This window comes from Xiphophorus maculatus, chromosome 10, assembly GCF_002775205.1.
Source record: "Xiphophorus maculatus strain JP 163 A chromosome 10, X_maculatus-5.0-male, whole genome shotgun sequence".
NCBI classification, from domain to species: Eukaryota; Metazoa; Chordata; class Actinopteri; order Cyprinodontiformes; family Poeciliidae; genus Xiphophorus; species Xiphophorus maculatus.
The window spans coordinates 2,732,401-2,758,170 of record NC_036452.1 but is presented as its reverse complement, the minus strand read 5'-3'; the positions used below and the strand labels follow the sequence as shown (position 1 = coordinate 2,758,170).

General features: G+C 38.7%; 1 protein-coding gene across 2 annotated transcripts in view; it reads left to right on the top strand.

The window, feature by feature from the left end:
• The window catches only part of LOC102233545 (ankyrin repeat and fibronectin type-III domain-containing protein 1-like), a 181,790-nt gene that overhangs the window by 113,168 nt on the left and 42,852 nt on the right, over positions 1-25,770 (top strand). For both annotated transcript variants that reach the window (XM_023340388.1, XM_023340387.1), the window contains 2 exons: positions 369-409; positions 16,574-16,696. In XM_023340388.1, coding sequence (XP_023196156.1) covers positions 369-409; positions 16,574-16,696 — 164 coding nt within the window. The remainder of the gene's footprint in view (positions 1-368; positions 410-16,573; positions 16,697-25,770) is intronic.

The following is a 25,770-nucleotide window of genomic DNA, read 5'->3' as shown; positions in this document are numbered from 1 at the left end:
GTGCCCTAAAGGTTGCTCTCCCTCTGGAGGGAAGAATCTGAATGTCCCCTGTTGAGCAACGCCTGCAGGAACGATCAGTTTCAAACTGATACTTTCTGAACTCGGAGGACTTTACCTTCAGGAAAAAAGGTTTTTAAAAATACCCCTCACTCACCCTCCCTTCTAAACACAAACATACAGCCGCACATTTCCCACTTCGCATGCAGATAGTCAGCAGGTAGTTATCTGAACCTCCTGAACCGTCAAAGCTGGGATCCCTTAAAAGCCTCCAGTGGCGTTTGAGAGTTTTCTGTAAGTTCCTGATGATGGAAAACAAGGATCCATTCCTTGGTTATTCTAATGAACGATCTTCTTCTCTTTCTTTTTAGAGTTTGGGCTCCGCAGACCGAAAAGAAAACCAGCAAAAGAGGTAAGTCTCTTTAGATTAACCGCCTCTTCATTAGTCCATCCAAGCAGAGATTCATAATGAACCGTTATTTGTCTGAATGTAGAGTTCGGTAGTAACTAGTTATATTTACTCAGTTACATTTACTTGAAAAACATTTTTCCTCTTTGGAATATTTTTACCATGCTGTACTTTTTACTTTTGATTGGGTAATTTTATTATAAAGTATCTCTATTTTTACATGAGTAAAATGTCTGAATTTTCTTCTGAATGAAAAACAAACCTAAACTTCACCAGACTCAGACACACAGTTTCTGTTAAAGTTTCATCAGTTTCATATTGAAAGAAACTGATTTGGAAAAATTTGGTTTTGCCTGATTTTGTTATTTTGTTGTTGCTTATATGCATAATTTTAATTTTGCTCCAATTTTTAAATGTCAAATGATTGATAATTTCATCAGTTACTCAGAACTTGAGTCGACTTTTTACCAAATACTTTCTTACTCTTGAGTAATTTCTTGGACAGCTACTTTTTACTTTTACTTGAGTAAAACCTTTGACTGCTCTACCCACCTCTGCATACATGTAAGAAAATCCAGTTATTAGAAATAACTAGTCATTATAAATACACCTTGTTGGTTTGCTGCAGCTGTTTTCCGTCTGTTTTCTAAATGTTGTAAATTAAAGTCGGTATTGAGCTCAGTGCTTTCATTCTGCTCTGTTCCTTTAAGCTGCTCACTTGAAACTTTGACCTTATTCCTCTGTGTGCAAATGTAATCAAATTTCCATGTTTGTGTGTGTTTGAAACACAAGTTGGATTATGAGCCATAATCCAGTCTACAGCAGTAATTCCTCTCAGGCATTCTGGTTTTTACAACGTTCCACTATGTGGACTGAAAAAAGCCACAAAAATAAATAAAAATCTTTCTGCTGTTGAAAATGATGTTTGAACTCATGAATTATACTAATCTGCTAATTCTGAGCTGGAAGCATATCTGTATACAGCTAAACACTTAATGAACATTAACAGGTCGACTTTTAGATTTACGTTTGTTTAAATACAACATCTTTGCAAGCAATGCATGACTGTGTCTGTATTTCTTTTCAGTTTTAGAATTATTCTGGAAAGAAATAATACCAAATCTGACAGTATTACCAGATTTGGATCCAAGTGAACGAAATCAATAAATTGTAATTTCACCAAAAAGTAATTTTATTTAAGTGAAATTTTAAAACCTCACATATTACATTCATTTCACACACAGAGAGAGATATTTTAAACTTTTACTTATGTTTATTTTGATGATTATGATTTACAGCTGTTAAAAATCAAACAATTTCAATTTCTTTTGGAATATTAAAAAGTTTGTCCATGACTTAAAACATGCTAATCCTCACAAGGCTTTGGTTATCCCTATTACAACCGACCACAGTTTTTTCTTCCACTCAACTTTCCAGCAACATGTTTGGGTATAGATCTCTGACGGCTTGTTTAACAAGAACCTTCTTTGGCTTTTCATCTTTCTGGAGAATGCAACTTCAGAAATGCACATGCACTGCAAAAACAAAATTTTACCAAGTATTTTTTGGTCAAGTTTCTTTTTCAAAAATATCTTGGTACACTTGGAATAAGACAAAACTAACTTATGAGTCATTTCTCAGCAAGACATATGCACTTGTTTTAAGTAAATAATTCATTAACATTGATAAAAAGTTCTAGTTCCATTTGCAGATAAATTAATTTATGGTAAGCAAGTTTTGTTATAAGTGAAATAATCTGCCAGTGGAACTAGAACTTTTTATCAATATTAAGGAATTATTTACTTAAACAAGCCTCTATATCTTGCTACAAAGCTTTTAAGTAAGTTTGTTTTATGCCAAGTGTACGACGATATTCGTACTAGAAACTCGGCCAAAAATACCTGGTAAGATTTTGTGTTTTTGCAGTGATTATTTATGTCCTAAAGAGAAATATGTTGTTTATTTATTAAACTCTTTTAAGCCCATTTTTATTTGATTAAATCAGTTTGATGATTTTAACTCACTGATTTTCTTTAAGAGTTTCTTTTTCTTCCACCTTCCTTCCGTTTCTGGTCAACTTCAGCCAGGTTTGCATGAGCACATAATGCATGTCGACGTTTCTGTGTTTATTATATGTAATTTTCAACTTAAATGCAAAAAGCTGCCTTGCTATCGAGCTCAATCTGTGCAGAGAGTTGATGCATTGAGTAAAGAATGTGAAAATCTCAGGCGTGTTTATCTGTTCTCTGGGTTACGCTCAGTGTGCCTGGATGTGATGTGGAGGTTTTCGACTTGTGGGCAACGTTCTGTATGAAGAAGCCTCATGATGAGGCATGATGAGTATCGTTTTCTGGCACAGTGAGCGCTCGGTGTGCCGGAGTCAGAGACATCTGTTGCCAGGAGACAAGCAGCTATGGTGGAGAAAATGACAAGTAACAGGAGAATGCCTGGGAATAAATGGGATGTACACGCTACTACGTACTGATTTAAAACAACACGGTCATGTGAGAGAGTAGACATGAGCACAGCAGTAACTATAGAGAGTAATATGTGAGTACATATTCACATGTGTTAGAGTCAGAAAGGAGAACATCATCATGGCATGGGAGTTTTCAACATGTCTAAAGAAATCAACGAGGCTTGGCTGGAGTTTACGTTACGTATGTCATCAGCATCAGGCACATTATTCACTTAAAGCTGGCTATCTTTGTATGACCTCAATACCCAAGGCAGATATGGGAACAGCATTGTTCAGACAGGGAGTTACGTATTTTCTGCCTTTCTGCTATTTTTAGAGTCAAAAAAACTTCAACAGTTGAAAATATGAAACATTAATAAATTCTAATCTGCTTTTCCATTGTTTTTGACAGCAGATTAGCTATCTTAAAACAATTTTACAACACAAAAAAGCCTTTTTGAAACCATGCATCTGGATGATGGAGTTTCTGAAAGCTGCAGGATGACGACACAACATTCGACTCTTACGTATGTTGAGGTGACGTGTTTGTTGAGAGAAACGGAAAGTTTTGTAGGTAAGAAAATGTCCTACCTTATAAATCAGTGTCATGTTTTTGTCATGAAGTGTGTTTGTTGGTGGCGAAGATAGATGTGGAGGACCCAGGTTGAAATGAGAGAATGAAGGTTCATTCATTAATGAAGAAGTGTACAGAAGTCCAGGCAGCACAGGTGAGCATTGAGGCACTGGGAGCTCTGGTAAAACGGCACAACACAGGGGAAATGGAGGACAGCTGGGAACAATCAAGAGGTAGACGCAACGCTGGGCCCAATAAACAAACACAGAAAACCAAATGCTCACAGTTTTGTGTGGCTGCAGCAGGGCTAAAGTACAGACAGGCGCTTCAGATTCATATGATGACAATTTAAAGGGAATTTATTATGCAAAATGTACATATAACAACTTTTTGTTCTTTAATTTGGGTCACAACTGCTTCTAAAAACAACCAAAGCGCTTAAAAATAACACCCAAACATTTTTTGACAATAACTTAATGTTTTTTGGCGTCCGGTAAATGAGCCGTTTCCTAAACTTCTTGATTAACGACAGGCACTGCACCATTACCCAGCAACCAAAACTGAGCCCAGTCCTGTTACCGAGCAACCTGAACAGAGCTCCAGCATGTTTGAACAGCTGTACAATGGCAGCTGGAAAAGACAAATCGTGACTTGCCATCCAAAAACCACTTACTGTATTCTTCTTCATTGTGCTGGAGGCTCTGCTTCTGCTTTTCAAATATGTGCATCTGTATGTAGACATGCATACAGATGCAAGTGTAAACGTTGAGCTGGGGGGCGTGGCCAGCAGCAGCTTATTTGCATTTAAAGTGACAGGACGCCCTGAAACTGCTCATTCCAAGAGGAGCTGAAAATAGGCAGAACTGACCAGATTCAGGTCAGGAGCAAACTGGCTGACTTGAGAGAAGTTGAATGTTAAATAAGAAGATACAAGGAAACTACAAATCAAGGCGAAAAGAATCACACTTATCAAAGAAAACAACATCAAAAGGCACAAAGAACAGAAATCATGGATAAATGTTTAAAGCAACCAAAGCACAAACTCAACTGCTCAGTTCAAGCTTTTCTCCCGGAAGATTTCACTAATGATATGTAGTTGCAGAAGCAATCTCCAATTTTCTCTGTGTCTGAGCCAAATGAAGGACAGTATCTTAACTGCTACATGTAGCATTAGCTTGATGTTAGCTTTCAGCTAAACAACATGGCAGGTACCTAACTAACTTTAGGCGCAGCTGGGGTCTTCAGAAAAAACAAAAAAATTTTCTACAGCTGTGAAGCTGAACCCTTAAAACAAAAACACCAAATCATTGTGTGTGATCAAGTGAGACTTTCAGCTGCTTCCGTTCACTGCCTTTATGTTTTACACACCGACTGTGTTTACTCATCACAGTGAGACGAGTTTGAATTACAGGAACAATGTGACAAAACTTCCGCTGGCTTTGAATTTGTTTCATTTTATTTTAATAGTTATTAAACCTTGAAGCAGAAAACCAGATCATGCAAAAGATTAAGTTCAGACTTTCTCAGTGGCTTTTAAAAACTAACTCTTTAGGGTTAAGTAATGAAATTGTTGAACTCCAGTTGTGTGTAAATCCATTCTATGTAGTAAAAGTAACTCATTTTGGCGGACCCTCTACATTATGCAAACACACTTTACTTTTGCACCATGTTGTTTTTTGTTTTTATAGCTGAAGCCTTTTTCAAAGTTCCAGTTTTTTCTCATTAAAGTTTCTGTTACTTAGAGCATGTTGTTAGTTTACCGTCATGTTTTCGTATGACTGAATCATTTTTCCCTCTCAGCAGTAGATGCTTGTTGCTGTGGTTACTAGTGACACATAAACTAAAGGCCTTCCACAATTAATCCATGCTATAATGTTCATGACATCACTGATTTTGTGATATTTTATTTAGTCCGTAGCCAACAGAGGCTTTGACTAGTCAACCACAGCGGTTGAGTTGCTCTGTTTTTGTCTCTTTTTTTCTTACTTTTCAGCATTAATTAGAAACAAGCAAAGCGATAAACTCTGAATCCAAGTAGACCGAGTGCAGAGATGCAGGTGGAGGACCCACTGCATCAAAACACACACAGAAATATTCAAAGGCTAATCTAGAAATGAGCTAATAGGGATTTCTTACTATTCCCACTGCTGATTAGTAACACATTTTGTTCATTTCCCAGCTGGATTTTCTTTCATCTCGTTTCTTTTCCAGATTTCTGAAATCTTAGTGTAAACACATATCGAGGAGTATTTACAATAGTGGTAATAGCGGTAGGAGAGCGAGCTAACTCAGCGGGAGAGAGTGGACCGCCGCTGGCCCGCTCTCAAGATTTTTTATTTCTTGTGTGGTTTTTATAAGCACACTAGATCTCAACAACAAAGAGGTTTTTTTTATAGCTTTATTGTTTATCTTGTGTTGGTTCATTACATGAGGATGGTATACTTATGTCAGCAAAATAAGTAACTGTGTGTGAGAGCATTTGTAATATTTGATGTGGCTTGGCTTCAGGGATGCTGGTTCCCAGGAGTAGACTCCCAGGCCAAAGGACTCAGCAGGCAGAGACAGACATTGTTTTGCTAAAGCTTCCACATAATTATGTGTGTGTTTGTGTGTGTTAGTGTGAACTAGATATCAAGGTTAGAAAATGAGCTCACTTTGAAGAACTTTTCAATGAACCCTAACCTTTTTTTAGTCTGAGTTTCAGTGCAAACTTCACACTTAAACGAACATTCAACACTTAAAATTTGATCTGCTTTTAGGGCATTTTATACTCAATTTGATTTAAAGTAGTTTTCTATCATCTTCACAGCTATTTGTTTTTATAAGAGGATATATAAACCGCTTCATTAAGACGAATCAACTCATTAGAAGAAAATCAACAGACTATAATGTAAAATCCCTGTAAAATATACTTATATCTCGCATATAGTAAGTGTATTATTTGTGAGATTTGTTTATAATTGTCTCATTTCTGTAATTTATCAAATATTTAACTGGCAAGGCAAGAACCACACAGTAGAGGAAACCAGAGATAAAGACTATTAAAAATGCATATTTAAAACACAAAGCATTACATAAAAAAGGAATATAAAATGAGAAATTCAAATAAACAATAGGATAATGCACAAAATACTTTATTATGGGAGCCTGTCTCATGCCATTTGCTGTGTCTTTCATCTTTAGCCTCAGCAAATCCAGTTGAGTTTTAATGTTTAGCTGCACATTTTTGGGATAAAATATAACAACTTTTGCTTTTCTGGAGAAAGTTTTGACACATCCACTAGCTCAGTGTTGGGAATAATGGTCAAGTGGTGACACAATTATCTAATGTTTCATATTAAAAGCAGGTAAACATGCAGTACTTCATAAGCAGAACTAGCGACAACATGCTGAATGAAAGAGGACCAGAACGGAGCCTTGGGGTTCCCCTCATCTGATCTCTTTTTGCTCTGATTTATGTTTGGCCAAACAATTTAAAGTGGCCCATGTCTTTAAATCTAGATTAAACAGTGACGTGGGGAAAATAGTTTATTTATTGTTATAAAATAAATTAAACTTTAACACAAAGGACCAGATTAGTTTTGATGAAATTTTTTCACCTAATAACCAGAATTCTCATTTGGAGACTGAATTTTATGTTTACTCAGGTTTTTTAAAAATAATTTTTGAAAACTCTTCAATGTTTGTGAAGCAGATTTCTGGTCTGTGTTCGTATGTTGATGTTAGAATTAATTTATAAATCCAGGTTTAGCAGCTTTATTGTGTTTTCTGTTTGTCTGAAGGCAGCAGACGATCTGCCTGTGTTTGGTTTCTAAGTAACGTTTCCAGTTATCTCATGATTTCTGCCGAAGTGAAAGCAAGCGAAAAGTTTCTCCTCGCCCCTCCTCTCTCGGCGGCGTGGCTCTCCAGCAACACAGCAACAGGCTCTAATAATTTACAGGCTTCTATGTGCTTCCAACTCCATTCAAGTTTAATTTCACTGCAAATCCATCATCTGTGTATCTTGCTGCGTGGAGTCAGCGTTACGCAACACATCAAACACAGCAGAGGACACAGAGGGAACGGTATCAAACCCGACACCGCAGGGAGCCAGACGGCATTGAAAAACTCCATCAAATGCGTCCCATATTTCTGTCTGTCTGACAAATTTCGTATTTGCCGACTTTGTGGAAAGCCAGAGTGAAATAATGATAGAAAGGCATGTGAAAAAGAAAATAAAGATGAAATGATGAGTGTGACTCAGAGACAAAGACGAAGGGGAATAAGGCGAGATAGAAATATCTCTGTTTACCAAAGTGGGTGGATGGGCAACATATGAAAAGACATGTGGGATGATAACAGAGTCCCTGCACTGGTAAAGTAACATTTAGTTAGATAATTAACTCTTGATGCTGACCCAGGTTTAGTTTAGAGTTTGTTTTTAGAAACCGGCCTCCTGTCTCCGTCAGACGTTCGCTGGCCTGCAGAAACTGACATGTACTTGTTAAATGGAGGGCCCTCTTTAACGTGATACCCCTAAATTAAAATCCAGTGCAATCAGTTCCCTTCCAAACAGCATTGACTGGTGTATCATTTAACTTCTTGTTAGAGAATATTGGTGAACAAGCAGCTTCATGAAGACCAGGGAGAAAGTTATGGAGATGTTTGTAGCAGCAACTGTAAAACATGGTGGTGGCAGAATCATACTGTGGGGATGCCGACGAAGATTTTCAGATTTGATGGGAAGACTGAGGCAGCTAAATACAGTACAATCCTGGGAGAAAATCTGTTGACTACAGGTTCTCTTTCCATCGTGCCAACATGCTTAAATACAGTTCATGTGTTAACATGGCCTAGTCAAAGTCAGGATCTAAATACTGTAGGTTTACAAGTGTCTCATGACAGCCAAAACATGCTAAACTATGGTATTCCACAGTAACGTAGTGGATAACACCATTAGCTGTTGCCGAGCGCTGCTGATCCACCTCGTTTGCTTTTGCTGCTCCTCTGTAAATTTCTCACAGATTAGAAATCCGGACAGAAAAACCCCAGAAGGAGATGATTTGAGCTTCTTTCTCCTCTCTCTGCTCTTTGCTCCTGCTCTGCATTCATGAAAGCCTCGGTTTCACTTCTGGGCGTCTTGGTGCATCTTTTTGTTGCTCCGCATAAAACAAGCAAACTTACTTAAGGAGCATTAAGTTTACTTACTGCAAACGTTGCAGTCTGCAGTAAGGAGCACATTTATTTTTGCATGCAGCAGGATGTTGTTATGAATAAGCATGTTTTCACCCCCTTTAAATTACGATTTGCGTCGTTCTGATGCTCTGTTTCAGACTCTGCTCCAATAATAGGCTCATCAATTTAAGAAAAAAATAGTTGCGTAATGCCTGCTGTGTTGCTGCCTCTCATCGGGAACCCCAACAGATCACTCCTTCTGCAATGCAGATAACATCACATTATAACAACTAGTTAGGTGAAAATCTCATTAGCTTCTAGAAAAATCAGCATGTTTTATTGCTGTGGAGCGAGTCCCAGTGAAATAAAGGCAACCTCTGTCTTGCAGGGAGACGTACAGGCAGACAGGGGTTTGGACGGAGATGGCGAGTAGAAAACAAGGTTTTCTTTGAGCCGATTTTAATTAGCAATGTTCATAGCTTGGCTGCCTCCTTTTATGATTGGAGCACTGAAAGCCTTTTTTTGTGGACCTAATGAAATGCATCAAGAGTTAAACTCTGCTTATGTTTATCTGTGTTGCTGATGCATCGGTTCCTTCACTGTGTGTCTGTTATGCTGGTGGGCAGCTTTGTTCTCTTTGTCATAACACTTCAACTGGCAGCAACAGCAGTAATAAGAGACATGAAAGAGAAGCTCAGTTTTGTTTTGCCTTCTTTACAAAATAGTTGTTTTAGGTCGGCAGCCATAACTGCTGGATATTTGTCTGTCATGCTCATTATTTATTGCATTGTATGTCCCTTAGTAATCTAAAATAGGAGCAGTAATTGAGGCCCTCTAACCTCAGTCAGACCACATGAACGGCGCATTCAGTCGGAACGCGATCCTTTTATAAACACAAATCACTTTGCATGATCTGAGGAGCAGCTCACTGTTCAAAATCCGTCTGAGAAAACACAGTCAGTCCCAAAGAGATGTTTATAAAGTTTGGAATGTTATACGACATTTAATGTATTGCATAAACATAAAACACTCTTGTGTTTTAGTTATATATATATATATATATATATATATATATATATATATATATATATATATATATATATATATATATATATATATACATATTTATGACCTTGAAATGTTCCACATTTTGTCACATAAAAACCACAAACTTAATGTACATTATTTGCTTTTGATTGGTGGACAAACCAGAGACTAGCTGTAGGGTGAGCAGAGTGAGTGTGTGCAGGTCTGATCCTCCACCATGCGGCTGTTTCTTTGTGAAAACATCTTAATTTCATCTTTGAACATCAGTTTTCAAGACTGGCCACAGATTCTCAGTAGCAGTTGGATCTGGACTTTGAATAGGCCATTTTAGCACATAAATATGCTTTGATCTGAATGAGCTCATGTATGTTTAGAATGGTTTTCCTGCTGGAAGGTGAACCTCCACCCCAGTTTCAAACCTTCCATCAGTCTTTTTCTGAAACCCGTTTGTGCAGAAAAGCAGCATCCCTCAGCATTATACTGCCACCACCATGTTTGGCCCTATGTCTATAGAGCAGTGCAGTTGTAGTTTTTCTCCACACACTGTTTGCATGTAGGTCTCATCTCATTTTTTGATAGCGTAAAAGTTTCTACATGTTGAACAACATGTATTATTTCCATCTTTACTCTGGCGGAAGCACAAAGCACTTTTACTTTCTGAAACATCTATTTTGATTATGTAATTATTCAGTAAATGAAAATATTATCTGTCTGAAAATGAATTTATGTGAAACATATATTATTAACAAAGATTAAAATTTATTTTTCAATTTAGAAGCGTTTCCTATTGAATTATTGAGCATAACTGATGTAAATAATACCATATCAAACAATATAGTATTTTATTTTTTTAAATATGTTTTTTTATATAACTTATTGCCTAGTTACTGCATAGATTTAATTTCAGATTTATCAACCTGCTAAAGCGTTTTAGTTCTGAAATCTGAGTGATTGCTGCGCTTTCATTTATTTCTTTTTTAGACTTTTATCAGAGTGGAAGTGTTCTCTGTTAGAAACTAAATAAATTTATTTTTCTGTTTTTAGGTTTTGTTGTTTGCCTTGAACACATCCACTGTGGTTTTCATACGTCTGTCCAGGAAACAGACGTCACATTTCAGTCTTACGCCGTTGCTAACTTTTTACAATGCTTGAACATTTATAAAAAACAAAACATTCTATAATTTATGATGATCAACAATGTTTGCTTTGTAAGAGCAGCAGTGATTTTGCTCTCTTCTTGAATAGTGGGTTACTGAGTCTGCAGCTTTGTGCAGTGAGAGCGAGAACAATCTGTGCTTTAGCTGAGCTCCTGCACACGAGTCCCTCTGAAGAGCTAATTGCTGTCACAGTAGTGAAACAGAGAGGAAAGGTAACATTAGATGAGCAGTGAATGTTTGTGTGAAGGAAGGAGGGGGCTTGCGAGAGAATTTTAACACTTTCACCAAATCATCACACAAGCAGTTCACAGCTGACAAAGACACGCTTGTGTTGCAAAACTCCAGAAAGTTACAGGCGCTGCTAAAATCACATTAGCCCTGATTAGTAGCAGAAATATATTGTTTGCTTATCACATCTTAGGGGGTGATTGAAAATTTGGAGGCAAATAGTTATTATGCAGTACCAGTCAGCACACCAAAATGAATGCCTAAAGCATGGAGGGAGTTATGACAGAGTTTGTATGGTGGCCCAGAAGGATTAACAGAATGCAAAAGCCACAGCAGAAGTTGTGCTAAAAATGAAAGTGACGCTAGACAGATACCATAAGTTTCATTTGAGCAGAACCTAGATTGTGGCTCTTGCATTTTGTCAAACCTTCTGGGCTACTGCAGGTTTTAGCTGTTTAACAGGAGCATGTTTCAGATTTTACTCAACCTATTAAAAAAACACAGCAACGGTAAGTAACTTAAGTATGTTTAAAAATTACACAAGACTACATTTTTGGAACAACCTTTATCAGAAAATAGTACAGAAATGATACATATTGCATGTATGAAACAACCTCCTTTTTTCTTTTTAAATGTTTTTTAATCACAATCATTTCAACAGAAATGTTCATCACAGTATCAACTCTGATTCCTTACTTATCTATGAAGACATATCAGGCAAAGAATTAGTATCATAGCATAAAATAAGAATGACAAATTAATATTTTAAATGCTGTCAAACACTTTACTAAACAAACAGCTACAGTGCCTTTCAAAGTCATTCATGTTCCTTGAATTTTGGTTCGTCACAGTAACAACTTTCAGTGGTTAGAAGATTTTTTTCCTGTGTAATAAATGAAATAATCTGTCATCCATATTAAGGAATTATTGACTCAAAACAAGCTCCTATTTTGCCGAAAAACCACTTATAAGTTTAGTCTTTTTTTAAGTGTACTAACATTTGCACCAAACGCTTGACCAAATTTACTCTGTGTGTTTTTGCAGTGTAAAATTCAGATTTTCTTCTACAAAAACTTTATTTTGTTACAGTTTCATATTGAATAAACTTGCCTGAATGTGGAAGATATGCTTTTCCCTACTGTCTCAATTACATTTGGAAGATTTATCTTTTGTTTTATCGATTTCCTGAACTGAGGTCAGCAGCAGGAAAATAAAAGCAAATCCGGTTCTGCTGGGAGAGTGATTCACCAGGACACCCTGAATGGGCTTCCAAGAAGATTTCATCATCATGGTGTGTGTGGGTGTGTGTGTGCGTACCAGGTTTTATATCCTTATGGGAACCTATTTCTGTCTACATTGTGAGGTTATGGGGACCATTGCTCCTTGTGGGGACATTTTTTGGTCCCCATGAGGGAAATTGTTGTTTTTGTGTTAGTGGTTCGGTCTGTGATGGTTAGGTTAAGGGTTAGGATTATGGTAATTATTAGGCTGTAGAAATTAATGGAAGTCAATGTGAAGTCCCCACAAGTGATGAAAACGCAACTGTGTGTGTGTGTGTGTGTGTGTGTGTGTGTGTGTGTGTGTGTGTGATGTTATCGGGGACAGCTGCATGGGGTCAATCCAGGACTGAGGCTCTCATGGAGCCGAGCGCCAGCCCACCAGTTGCCACCAAACCCACCTGCTTCACATGTGCGCTTTTTCATCTCAACCCCTCAAAGGAATTCCCTTGGGCCTTTTCTGTGTCCTCTGCCCCTTTGTGGCGTTTGATGTCGTCATCCGTTGTGTTTCTAAGCATTACCCTTCTCATCCTTTAGTCCTACGGTCATGTTGTGTCATCTGTTGGCTCGAAAAAATTTGTTTGAACTTCTATAAGGGACTCTTATTTTACACACCGGACACAGATTACGCCTATTAGACGCATAAAAACCAAACCGTCCATTAACAACAAAAGATGATCTGAACCAGATCACTGCAGAAGATCCTGACTTAATTACAGTTGCCCTGTGAACAGAGAGCTACTGTTGACGTAGGTGAAAACCAACACCAGTAGCTTGCAGTTGCATTCATGCACAGAATTGAAGTAGACGGCGAAGCTGCGCCTGAATTTAATGCGCTGAATTAGGAGCTCATCACCAGTCTGCCAAAAATTCTTCAACTCCTTGTGGATGGTTCACATAGGAAAATATGCCTTTGTCTTAACTGTTTGGAGATGCTGGCGCTGAGGCAGGAAATAATGGTGTGTAGAATGTTGGATTGGGATAGCCACAGTAACGGATAGAGGACTTTTCTGCTTTGTATGCATTAGAAATACGTCATTCTAAATGAGACTCTGGGCATTTTTATTTCTACTGTATTTAAAATGTATTTAAAAAGAGAAACACTGACTGTACATGAATTAAAAAGCTTTGAAATATTTCCAAGATGTGAATTGTTTAGAGATTTCATATGTGATGGTAATGGATGATTTGTATAATTATGTCAGTTTTTTTAAAAAGCAACTGTGCAGGCATGCAGGGTTGCACTGTCTGTTTTAAAGAGCAGATTTCATGATTTCTACACATTTTCCTTTTTAATTGTGTTCAGACTTGGAGGTCATGATGGTTATATTAATTTCCAAAACCAAAGTTCAGGTGTATGCTAAAAGGAAATGCATGAACATGCAGATAAATGTCACCAGCTGAGTTTCCTTTACAAATGTGCATCAAACTTTGTCAATATTGTCGACAAGACACTATTTCATAATTATAGTGTTTCCTTATTCAAATGATAAGTTTGTTTACGTAATAAGTTATTAAGAAGCTACTTCCTGTCGTCTTCTTTGTGGTTTGCGGTAACATCCTGCTGTTGATCATGTGACTCGTGACATGACAGAGGTTTTTCTGTTTTACTTTTTTAAAATAAATAAATGTCAATATGGGCAAAAAAACCACCTCCTCCTAGCGGCAAAACCTATTATTGAAAGACGAGCATTTTCTTCTAAATTGTTGTGTTTCCATTAAGCAATTTTTTTTCAAATGTCAAATTGTGCCATTATATGATCAATGGACCAATGATTCTAGGTACCAAACGCCAAACTTGGCCATCAACATATAAAATAATGGCTGCCAAAGTGGTAGTAGTTATAGGAAAATCTTAAGATCAAATGCAAACTTGTAGCCCAACATTTATACATCAATTTGTGCGGTGAGAAGGAGGAAGTACAAAGAAATGTTTGAGAAGCGTTAGCTTGAGACCTAGCAAACAGGCACTCTGCACAGGCATTTACAAGTGCTTTTGTTTAGTCCTAAAAGTCATTACAAGATAATGTCGGAAACAGACCGATATACAAACCACAGTTTCATTCATTTAGCTCAGAAAAAAAAACATCATTATTAGGTCATTTTTGCAGGAACCAGCCATGAAGTGAAAATCTGGACAGAGACTTAATTAATCTGTGGATATCATAATAGATTTTACACTGACTGAGGGAAGCAAAGAAAAAAAAACCCTCAAGCTTTCCACAACCAGCAGTCGCCTCGGTGGTCCGGCTGTTGACTCCATCGCTGTAGCACAGACTAACCTGTGGGGGCGCTGTTTCCCTGTCTCCGTTAAATGTTGTAGTTCCTCCCCTTGAAACTTGCTGTTTTTATGCATACTCAGAATATTAGAAATGTATTTTTTGTAAACAAATAAAACTTTGTCAACCATAAACATTGAAAACAAATCTGTAAGTCTTGGGGCATCAAAATATAATGAAATAAAGAAACCATTTAATATCCAAGCGTACATGGGGGGAAAATGAGAGAAAAGAAGCTTCATTAATGCCTTATTTTTTAGAAAAGTCACTAATTATTTCTTTTTTTAATTATTATTTACTTTGCTTAGAGAGTATGCCTAAAGTTCTCCACAGTTTGTTGCTGGAGTTACAGTTATCTTAAAAAGCGTAGTGAATTTCCACATCTCCGGTTCTGGTGCTGAGTGGATTTCCTCGTTTTGAGCCCGGCTCTTTGATAGAGTATAATAATTCATTTTGATTAGTCTCCAGTGTAACTGCAGCAATATTACGCAGCCTCATCAAATGTATTCCGGGCAAGAATAAACCAAAATATTACATTTCCTGTTTTTAATTTCGAGAAAAAAGTTGAGCTGGGACGTCGTCAGCCCAACAGAGGAGATTAAAATGTGTGGGATTTTTTTTTCTCTGTGAAGAAGATTGAGGGAAAATAAGGCAGGAAGAATGTGGCTTTCCCCTGAAACTGGATGTTTCCTCAGAGATCTGAAGCATTGCGATGCTGTTTGTCAGCTCCAGGAATTACATTTTCTTTGAGAAGGGCTGTTTTTGAAACATTTTCATGAAGATTAACGGCACCCAGCGGAGTTACTGGCAAGTCGGGTAAAAAGTCTTAGAAACATTATTTCATTTATTGCAGAACCTTCAACTCAATGGATGAATTTGGAAAAATCCAACTTTTAATTTGACTACATTTGTTCCATGGGGGAAAACATCTACATCATGAATCTATTTTTAAATTAATTTATGACCACTTCTTGTGTTAATACTTGTTAATAGGACAACGCTTGGTCTTCTATGATGTTTAACTGGGTTTGTTTCCCTGAAGTTCAGCTTTTCAGGTCAGGATTGCCCCAAATTTAGGTGGTTTGTTTGTGATCAATTTCTGGGTTGATTTGATGAAATATTTGGATCGTTATCCTGGTGAAAAACCCACCTGGCAGAGATCATTGGGTTTTTATTTAAAATGACTCACACAGCATCACGGATCCTCTACCATACCTTGGAGTGAGCTTGTTTTACTTTAAACCCATCTTTTCCAGGCCAAAAAGTTACATTTTTGTTTCATCTGGTCCCATAAAATGGCTTCCACTGAAAACTCCAAACAGTTTAGCAAGACATTTCAAAGTGCTTTACATCATATCAAACACAGAAACACAATAGAATCAACAATCAAAACACAACATTAAGTCAGGTTCCATCAATAAATTTGTAATTGATTACGTTTCAAATACAATCCTAAACAGGTGGGTTTTTAGTTGAGTTTGCATCCATAGAAGGTTTACCTGTTACAGTCCTACTGTGTTATATGGAACAACATACCTGTTGCTATTTTTATTCCCACTCACGCTTTCCCCTGAAGCTGGATGTTTCAGGGGATCCTCAGAAACACAAGAAGTTTTGAATTTCTAATAAGAAGTTCATAGACACATGGAAATAAAAGTACATGTTACAAAAATGTTTCTGTTAGGTTTATTTTGAAGGGATTTTTTGGACCTTCTAATTGTGATTTTGTTGAAAAATGTATAATAAATTTACTCTGAAAGTTGGACCTCTACTCACCTAAGGTACGACTTTGTTTAGAATAAACCTGGAGGACATTCATCCACTGATATCTGAAAAGTCTGGGGTCAAAGTTTGCTCTGCCATAAAGTCATAGAGAAAACCCACTGGGCTTTTAAAAACCTCACCGTAGAAGAAAGTCTCACTTTGGGATTAATCATTTATTCTTTTCCGCCTGTTGGGTCTTAATGTTTTCTTCTGTTATTCTGCCATCCAGGTCCGAGTCGGGAATCTCCAAATTCACTCATCGTCTCTCCCTGAAAGAGCGACCAGCCAAAGCAGAGAAGACGTCTTCAGAGAGACCGTTGTCCTACAGAAGACGATCTCTAAGTGTGGACTGGTAAGACACAAGGACGTCTTTTACTGTCTTCATGATAAAGATAAAACGGTTTAACAGTGTGTTGGTGTGGCCCGTTTAAAGGTACGCCTCAGAAATACTAATTTAGAGGGGTTTATTTCACACTTCTGGGGTCCTCAGAGACGTACAGAAATGTATCCTAATTAAAAGTATCTTGTCCTGTGGACCTGAAATAAATCTGGGCGTTTCACTGCATTAATGCGGTGCGGCATGGAGGAGGTCAGCTTTATGACGGGACAGAGAGAAACTCTCTTCCCTGAGTTCAGGTCCAGAACCTGCTTTCTACGCACCGGCTTCCTGAGCCAACGCTCTGCACATCAGCATACAAGTGAAGGCTAAGCGGTTTCACTAATGTTACTAAAAACACAAAGTTAGCTAAACTTTGTGTTTAGCTAACTAAGCACAAAGTTTAGTTAGCTAAACTTTGCTAACTAAACAAAGTTAGCAAAGTTTGTTTAGTTAGCAAACTAACTAAACAAAGTTAGTTGTTTAGTTAACTTTGTTAACTAAACAACAAAGTTATTTGTTGTTTAGTACAAACCTCAGAGCAAAAGAAAAGGACCGCCTGTCGTTCTTTGTGCAACTTCAAATGTCGAACAGTTGGACGCTGTTGCATCTCCATCGGAGGTCCAGTCCTTGCAGGTTTTGCATGTTGCAGTCCGTTTTTTTGTTGGATACTTCATAATTGATGTACCCAAAAGAAATATCTGCTTTGAGCGTTTTTCGTCTCTCATTTTTAAAATTTTTAAATCTAATTAATTTGGTTGTGCTGCAGCTTAAGGAAACAAACATACAGAGTGGAAGAACAGAGGGACATTTCTGTCCATCTCAGAATGTCCTCCAGTCTGCGTCTATTAATATAAAATGACTGAAATGAGTTAATGGGGCCCACTTTATAAATAATATGTTTTAAACTTTAGATTTGGGGTAAAATATCAAGTCTTCTCAAATAAACAGGTTCAAGTCCCAAGTTTTTGGTGTAAAAACCAAGTTCAAGTCTCTGCACATTTTGTAAAGTTAAGTTTAAAGTCTGAATATTAATGACCTGAGTCCAGGTCATGTGACTCGAGTCTCCACCTTTGATACAAAGTAATTTATCACAATAAATGGTGAACGAAATAAATGACATTTTCGATTATATTCTAATTTATTGAGCTGCAGTAGGTTTGTAACTTCCTGTTGTTAAAAATAAAATGAAACACAAAGTCTTGAGTTTTGCACTCGAATGTCTTAAACACATGTTGGTGACCATGAGTTTTCCAGATTGTAAAGAGACAGAGGGGATTTTCTCGAAGAGCAGATTTATCTAATCACAGCGGATTTCAAGGCCATAATGCTCATTAGGTGAAACTGGTTCTGAGCTCAACACTGTTGTGATGCGTCTGTTTAGAAAATGAGGGTTGATGCGGGCCGGTGCCCGGTGTTTCAGGGTTACGGGGAGGAAACGGGCCGGGTGATGATAGGGCTCCTCTCTGCCCCGCCATCTTGATGTCGTTGAGGACCGGCGAGTTGCTCCGGTGGCGCCAGCTCATCTTGCTCTTGTAAAGTTCCCGTCGTCAGCCAGCCGATGAAAGGAACTTGAAAGATTTCCATGTCGAGGCCCAGGAATCCCTCTGGCCTCGGCTCGTTTATCTCCCCGTTCACCCCGCTGTTCGTCCATCTGGCGTCCTCCCCGAACTTCCTGCTACGTACTCCTTGGCTTTTCCTTTATTCTACCCCTCATTGTTGGGAACAAAAGTCTGGGTTTAGAGGGATCTTCCACTCCATTTTTAAGTCAAACTTGAAGTGATGGTCGGTGATGAGAACACGTCGGCTCTTTGGAGTGAACGACTGGAGCCGGCTCTTCATTAACAGCCGTTTTCACTATAAGGGGCGGGGCTACGAACACAGCAACGCAGCGAGCCGCAAACCGCATGACAGGTGGAAGGAAAGAGAGAGAGAAAGAGAAAGAGAGAGCAGTCTCCCGTCTTTCACTGCTCTGGTCTCACTATTTCAGTGGCTTTGCTGAACTTTGTTTTGATTAGCATGGCAGCCAGTAATCACATGAGGATCATAACAGTAAGTGAAAACACAGAGCGGGGGACAGACACAGTAGTCAGCTGAGTCCATCCTGTGTCAGTAGACGGATGTCAGTAGGAGAGTTGCAAAACCCCATAAATATAAATGCCATCTGTAAATCCTTTTTGCTCAGCAGGGCCCGGTTGTATTGGTACTCCAACCCTGGTTGATTTGCATTAAGCGCAGTACGATATCTGAGGTGGGTGGGGGCCATCGGGTCAATCAAAATGCTGCTAAAGCTACCGGGGCGATCTACCCAGGGACAAAGAAGCAGTTTCATTCTTGGTTCCCGTCCAGCTGCTTCCGTACGAGATTGTCAGCGAGGAAACTGAGAGAAACAACAAACAGCTAGCTTAGAAACCGACTCATACCTCCTCCCTCCTGACGTGTTGATCAAATTACCGACTTTGCCTGAATTCACACCACATGATTTATATCACTAGGTAATAAACAGGGTTTCCCTTTACACTGGAGCAACATGAAAACGTACAAAAGAGGAGATGCTAACCAGTTTTTTTTGCATACATGCTAGGCTACATTGTCTCCATGGTTACCAATGGTTGGACAGTACCTTCTCCATAACGCAATATTTGATATTGTTCTAGTCATACATACTTATAAAATATATGAACGGCAATCTTACTTTTTAAAAAGTGTTTACTGCAAATCTGTGTTCATACCGAGGGCTGCCAGTCGTGATTAATTCCATCCATCGCTGCCGCATCTTTCCTCATTAAAACTTATAAAATAAAATGACAAGTTTGGTTTTCATCCTTGTCTGTTTGTGCTGTTTGTCCTATAACCATTTTTAAAGTGTAATCAACTAAATAGAAGCGATACTAGGTTACAGATGTCTGTTTTTAGACTAGCTTTAAAGGAGCTCATTGTTTTGACGCCGTCATGGCGGAGCGGGCCATGTGCAACGTGCAAACGATCAATTCAAAAGTAAGAATGTTTGCTTTTGTAACAGAACAAATACATAAAATTAAGCAAGTATAAGGCTTCCCTTATAGGAAACATTGAACACAAAATGATTTATCAAATAAAACATTACAATTTACCAAGTTAGGCTAAAATATGAGGCTGCAATGATAGTAAATTAAGAGCCGAAACTGAACCGTAACTCGGCCTGCAGTAGCTGCTCAGTGGAGTTACTTTGCGGTTTGTGGAGCTACAGGTGTGGGATTCTCTGGGGTCCTATCAAATCACATTAGGACCCGCTGTGAGGTCTTACGAGATCTTTTGTTGGACTTGTGAGACGGAGTGTGTGGTCTCTGAGTGTCACTGTGATGTGTGGTCCAGCAGCAGAAACGTGGTGTTAAGTGTATGAGCTGAGGTGTGCGCCTGCAGTGTGAGGTCCTCTGCTTTAACAGCTCCATGTTTTCCTCCCCTGCCGCAGAAAAGGGGACCTGGCCTTTAAAGTTCAGGCCCAGATTGATGTGGTCTGGTTTTAATGGAACGCTGTGGGTAGATTGGACATGCTCATTTAAAGGGAGGGGCGCAGATACGGCTGGATTCCAACTTTCTCCCCGCGCCGAGACGGCGTTACATCAGCGTGACTCTCCCTTTGTGACGCAGCAAGAAAAAAAGAGGCCGAAGCACGAGAGAGTGGAGATTGAGGGCTGAGTCAGGTGAAAGGAGACTGGGAGAACGGAGAGGAATGCACAGTCATCGTACAGTCACAGACAGAACCCGTTCAGTGGCCTCTGTCAGAAACGGGTCCGACTCTGCTGCATTCCTTGAATTCTTTAACTTTTATGCTTTCCTGTTGTCTGTGCCAGCAATTTAACCTGTTAAATGGTCAAACCTGTGTTATTTCTATTGTTCTGTGCTTTTAAGTCCGGGTTCGGATGCTCTTCAGGCTGCTGCATTTTCATATGTATTGTGATATTTCTTATTCTCTCATGTTTGCCTACTAAGATGGCGCCGATCACTTCCAGTTCAGACTTGTGAGAACTATGAATGAGTCGGTAAAGTTTCATTTAAAATTGTTATATCTTTGTGTCATGTGGTACAAAAAATTATAAACATTCTTTATGTACCAAAGTGTGTTTGTTAGTGAGGAACCTGTCAGAAGAGATGATTGTTAGCTGGTGTTTCACCTGCGGAGGTATTTGTGAGGTCATACCTGGAACTCACTGCTTTCTGTTTTCACACAAAGAGAAATAAAAAACATAAAAATCATCTCAGATATTGGGAAGAGAATCATGGAGCTGCTTCAGTCTGCTTCAGTCTTGGGAACAATTTCCAGACGCTCGAAAGTGCTGCCTTCATCTGCTCAAACAGTCTGTGCAATTCTAGACATGAAGGGAATATCCAACCATGATTCTGCTCAGGAAGGAAACGGGTTTTGCTCTGAAATGTCCAAATTAACCTCAGAATAAAAGACAAAGAATTTAAAATGCTCCTGAAGCTGGTAAGACATTATCTACAGTGAAACATGTTCTGTACCGACATGGACAGAAAGCATCCATAGAGAGACAGATTACAGTTTGCTGGGACAAAGACCTCAACCTGTGGAGACGTGAAGACATGTCCTGTGGTCTGATAAAACTCAAGTTGAACTGTTTGGCCAGAATGGAAGATGTTGGGTGAAAATATGTCTTCCAAAGGGACGATGACCTGAAGCATTCAGGCAGAGGGGCTTAAGACAACAAAGTCGATGTTTTGTAGTGGACAGCACAAAGCCTTGATCTCGGTCCTCTGGAGAAACTGTGGACAGATCTGAAACGTGAAGGAAGCCTACAAACGTGACCCAGTTAGACCAGTTCTGTTTGGAAGAATGGACCAGAACTCCAGCAAACTATTGGGAGAAACCCATATCAAACAGCTGAAAGGCAACACTACACCGAGGAAACGTATCTAAACTTCTGATTCTGACGTTATGAATAAATAATCTCTGACATATTCTCTCATTATTGAGTTATTTAACGAATGCACTGCAAAAACACAAAATCCCACCAAGTATTTCTGGTCTAATTCTAGTGCAAATATCTTAGTACACTTGAAATACGACAAAAATAACTTGTAATAAATAAGAGTTTAAGTCACTAATTGTTAAATATTGATGAAAGAGTTTCATTTACAAACATGGGAAAAATGTCTTGTAAGTGAAATAATCTAATGGAACAATTGGAAGTATTGACTTAAAACAATTACTGTAAAGTTATGTGTAAGTTAGTTTTGTCTTATTTTAAGTGAACTAAGACACTTGCACTAGAAACTAAACCAAAAATACTTGGTAGGATTTTGTGTTTTTGCAGTGTGGAGATAGTTTTGTTAATTTTAACTCACCTGGATCAGCACATTTCTGCTCTGATTTAACTGAGGGGATGAAAAGGTGAATGTGTCTTTTTATTTGGTGTATGTAAACTTCTTCTTTTATCGAAGTATTCCTCTATACTGTTGAACAAATTCAAACCATTCAGAGAGTTTTTAGTTACCAAAACATTCGTCCTGCAGAGGAAACACTGTAACGTCTCATTCTAACACCAATCTGCCGTTTCACCAGCTCCACTGAAGTAAAAATGGAGAATTTAAGTAAAGAGAAGTTGGTTCCCCATGAGCAGCTGCTTCAAGGCATTGTGTGTGGGTTATGCAGAAAGCGCTGGAGGGCTGCAGTCCTGGTGCCAAACTGTCTTCGAGGATAAGAGCACGCTGACAGCCCTGCGAGGATGACGTCTTAACTTTGAAGTCCGGACAGGATCCAACCCTCAGTCGTTACATTAACACAAGCGCACGCTCTCAGAACGGCAGAAACTCCAGCCTGCATGTCTGATTTTCTTCTTAATATTCGCACTCACTCATATAAATGAGCAAACACACATTGTAATACTTAGCACTGTGTTGGACTGGGTGTGTAGTGTTAATCCTTATGAGCTGCGCACAAAGAATTATAAAAAGAACAGAGAGAAATCACTAATTTCTTACTGGAAAAAGACGGGCAATGCCCAGAGGGCCTGGGTGTAAAGTGGTTTTGGACAGACTGCCACTTGCCTCATTTGGTTCTAATTTAATTTAATATTACCCACTCTTTTATTCTCTCCTTTGATTTTCCTCTTTCTTCTGTGGCAGAGGGCCCTCAGTTCAAACAGAAAGGACAAATTAGGAGCTTATAAATGCCAGTCATTTTTTTACGCTGCAGCATTTCTAATCATAACACGGTAAAGATCTATTAACGATCATTGGCGAGTGGGACGCCTGCTTCTATTGGAACGTCTGACTCATTATTTCTGCTTTGTAGTTGCATTAAAATGTATTAACATGCAGAAGCCTCTCCATGTGCGATATACTCTAATCATGTAAAAGTCAATATGGACTTGTTAAGAACAACAAACGATGTAAATGGAGCAGTGACAGCACCAAGTAATTCTCCCTCTGAGTGTTGGTTGTTTTTCCATTATCACACAGTCGTGTAGTTGTAGTAACCTGAGCTCTCTGCTCATTATAACCATTTGCTTTACATAAATAGCTGAATAAAAACAAAGCGAAAATTACAGAGTGTCACCATCCACTTGATTTTTTTTTCTTTTTCTCTTTCCACTCAATATCCCACATTTTTTAATGTTTATACCCTGCCTGGCCAAAGAGGGGAAAAGTCTTCAAATGGAGTTAACAAAGCAAACGAATCAAATTATTTAACCCCAGCAGATGCAATGAGTAGCTTCTCATTTGTTAAACAATCAGGTGGAAACACATCCTGTTTTAGAAAGATCAAACTATTGGCATCAAGCGGATAAAACATCTAAGGAGATTGTAAAAGACAAAAATAACAACTAGAACTGGGGTGAGAACTGTTCATTTTCTGAATGCTCTTGATAGGCGAACACTGAAACATTTGGTTAAAATTAGATTGAAGAAAAACAACAGCAAAAGTCAGGCTGTGTTTACTAGTGAATTTAAGAGCATTTCCACACCACAGTTTGAAGGAAACCCAAAGGATTGGGCCTGAACAGCTGTGCAGCCGTAAGAAAACCGCTAATCAGTGAAACTGAGGAAAAAGCTTCAATCTGCAAGGAAGCATAAAGATGGGAAGACGGTCATGTGAACTGATGAATTCAGATGTACGATCAATTTGTCCCAGCCTGTCAGGGTAATGCTATCATCTGAAGTTACTGCAGTTGGTCAGGTCAAAGTTCAACAACCTGAATCTACTGGATGACCTGGTGAGGCTCAGAGTAGAGCTGCTGCTTCTCCACATCCAGGCAAACAAACTCCAGTGCGTTTGTCTGGAAAGTCCGGTTCGTTTGGTGAGGTGTGAATGCTAATCGAACTCTGATGCAGACCAAAAGCTCTGGTCTGCTAAAAACCTCGGACTCGGTGCAGTTTGAATGCGTATGTGAACACCAAATGGACCAAATGGCCCACTTCCTGCTCTAAAAGCAGGAAGTGGACTACACCGCAGGGCATTGTGGGTAAATACAAACAAAACAAACACATTAGCCTAGCACTAGCGGGAGAAATGGTGTGTGGTCTAAAATCTGACGCTTCTCCACTTTTGTTTAAATTTTATGAAGAAGGAAGTGGCGCTCAGAGCACTGTAAAAACACAAAGTTTTACCAAGTATTTTTGATCTAGATTCTAGTACAAATATGTTAGTAAACTTGAAATAAGAAAAGCATCTTACAAGTAATGTTTCAGTAAGATACAGATGCAGCTTGTTTTAAGTAAATATTTACTCAATACTGATGAAAAAGTTCTGGCTCCATTGGCGGATTATGTCACATATAACAATACATTTTTCACGTTATAAGATCATTTATCTGCCAATGGAGGCAGTACTTTTTCATCAACATTAAGGAATTATCTACTTAAATCAAGCTACATCTGTATCTTGCTGGAAAGTTACTTTTAAGTTAGTTTTGCTTTATTTCAGGTTTTCTAAGAAATTTGCACTAGAATCTAGACCAAAAATACTTAAGATACGTACGATTTTGTGTTTTTGTGTCATTTCCTTCAGTGGTTCTTGGTGCAGCGCCCCCACAGGCAAGGAGGGGAACAGGTTTATCAAAGGTCAGCAGCTGAAAATGTAACAAATTCTGGTCTCCAGTCAAACTCAGATGTGAAAGCACCCTATGTTTACGCCTTAGTATTCTCAATAATGTATTATTTCAAAGTCTATTTGTTATTTTCATCCAACTGTAAAATGTTGCACTGTTATTACAGAGTAAATTAACGGTCAACCGGACTGTGATGAGTATAACCGAGGCTAACAGGTCTGGTGTTTCAGTGCAGGAACTCTTTGCAGCTGTAGTGTTGGCATCTGCTCTGGTGAAGTCTTATCTTTCTCTTTGTTTGCCTAAAAGCAGCAGCCTTGCAGGAACGAAAACTGATCTGCATATTTTTGGTAAGAATCTCCTTGGTCACTCCATTCTGCCAGCAGATTTACAAACAGGATGCCTTTCCACATGAACACAGCAACAGTCTCACTCTGAACAGGAAGTATGCACAAGGCTTTTGTGATCAACGCGATCATGAATTCTGCTTGGAGAAACGTGAATGGAGACAATCCTGCAGCAGCTGAGAATGCTTTTCCTGTTGATGAAGATCACACGGTGCGATAAGAAGGTCAAAAACAGCTACACTTCCTCTGTTAACAAGATTTCATTGTGTCCAACAAAAATGTAAAATATTCCTGCAAATTTATAATTCTGAATCTGATCCAAAACATTTTTCTCGTTGTGTTAAGCTCCCAGTTCTCGATAGTTGTGGCTGCGTCCGCTTAACAGTCTCGGTAAATCTTGTGTTTTTATATTAACACTCGCAAACTTCTGTTTACCCATGCATGCTAACATGTTGAAAATGTAATCCTTTACACCACCATATGACATAAAATTTTATAAGAGGCACATTAAAATTTTCCACACAGACAGAGCCAGTATTCAGAAGTGGAGGCGTTCTGTCAGCGTGTTCTCCGCTCTGGATGCTCTGGGCTGCTGTAAGGGAGATTTATGAGGCTGGCTCCCTCTTGTCCTGTGTGTCTCTAACTTGATTCTCTG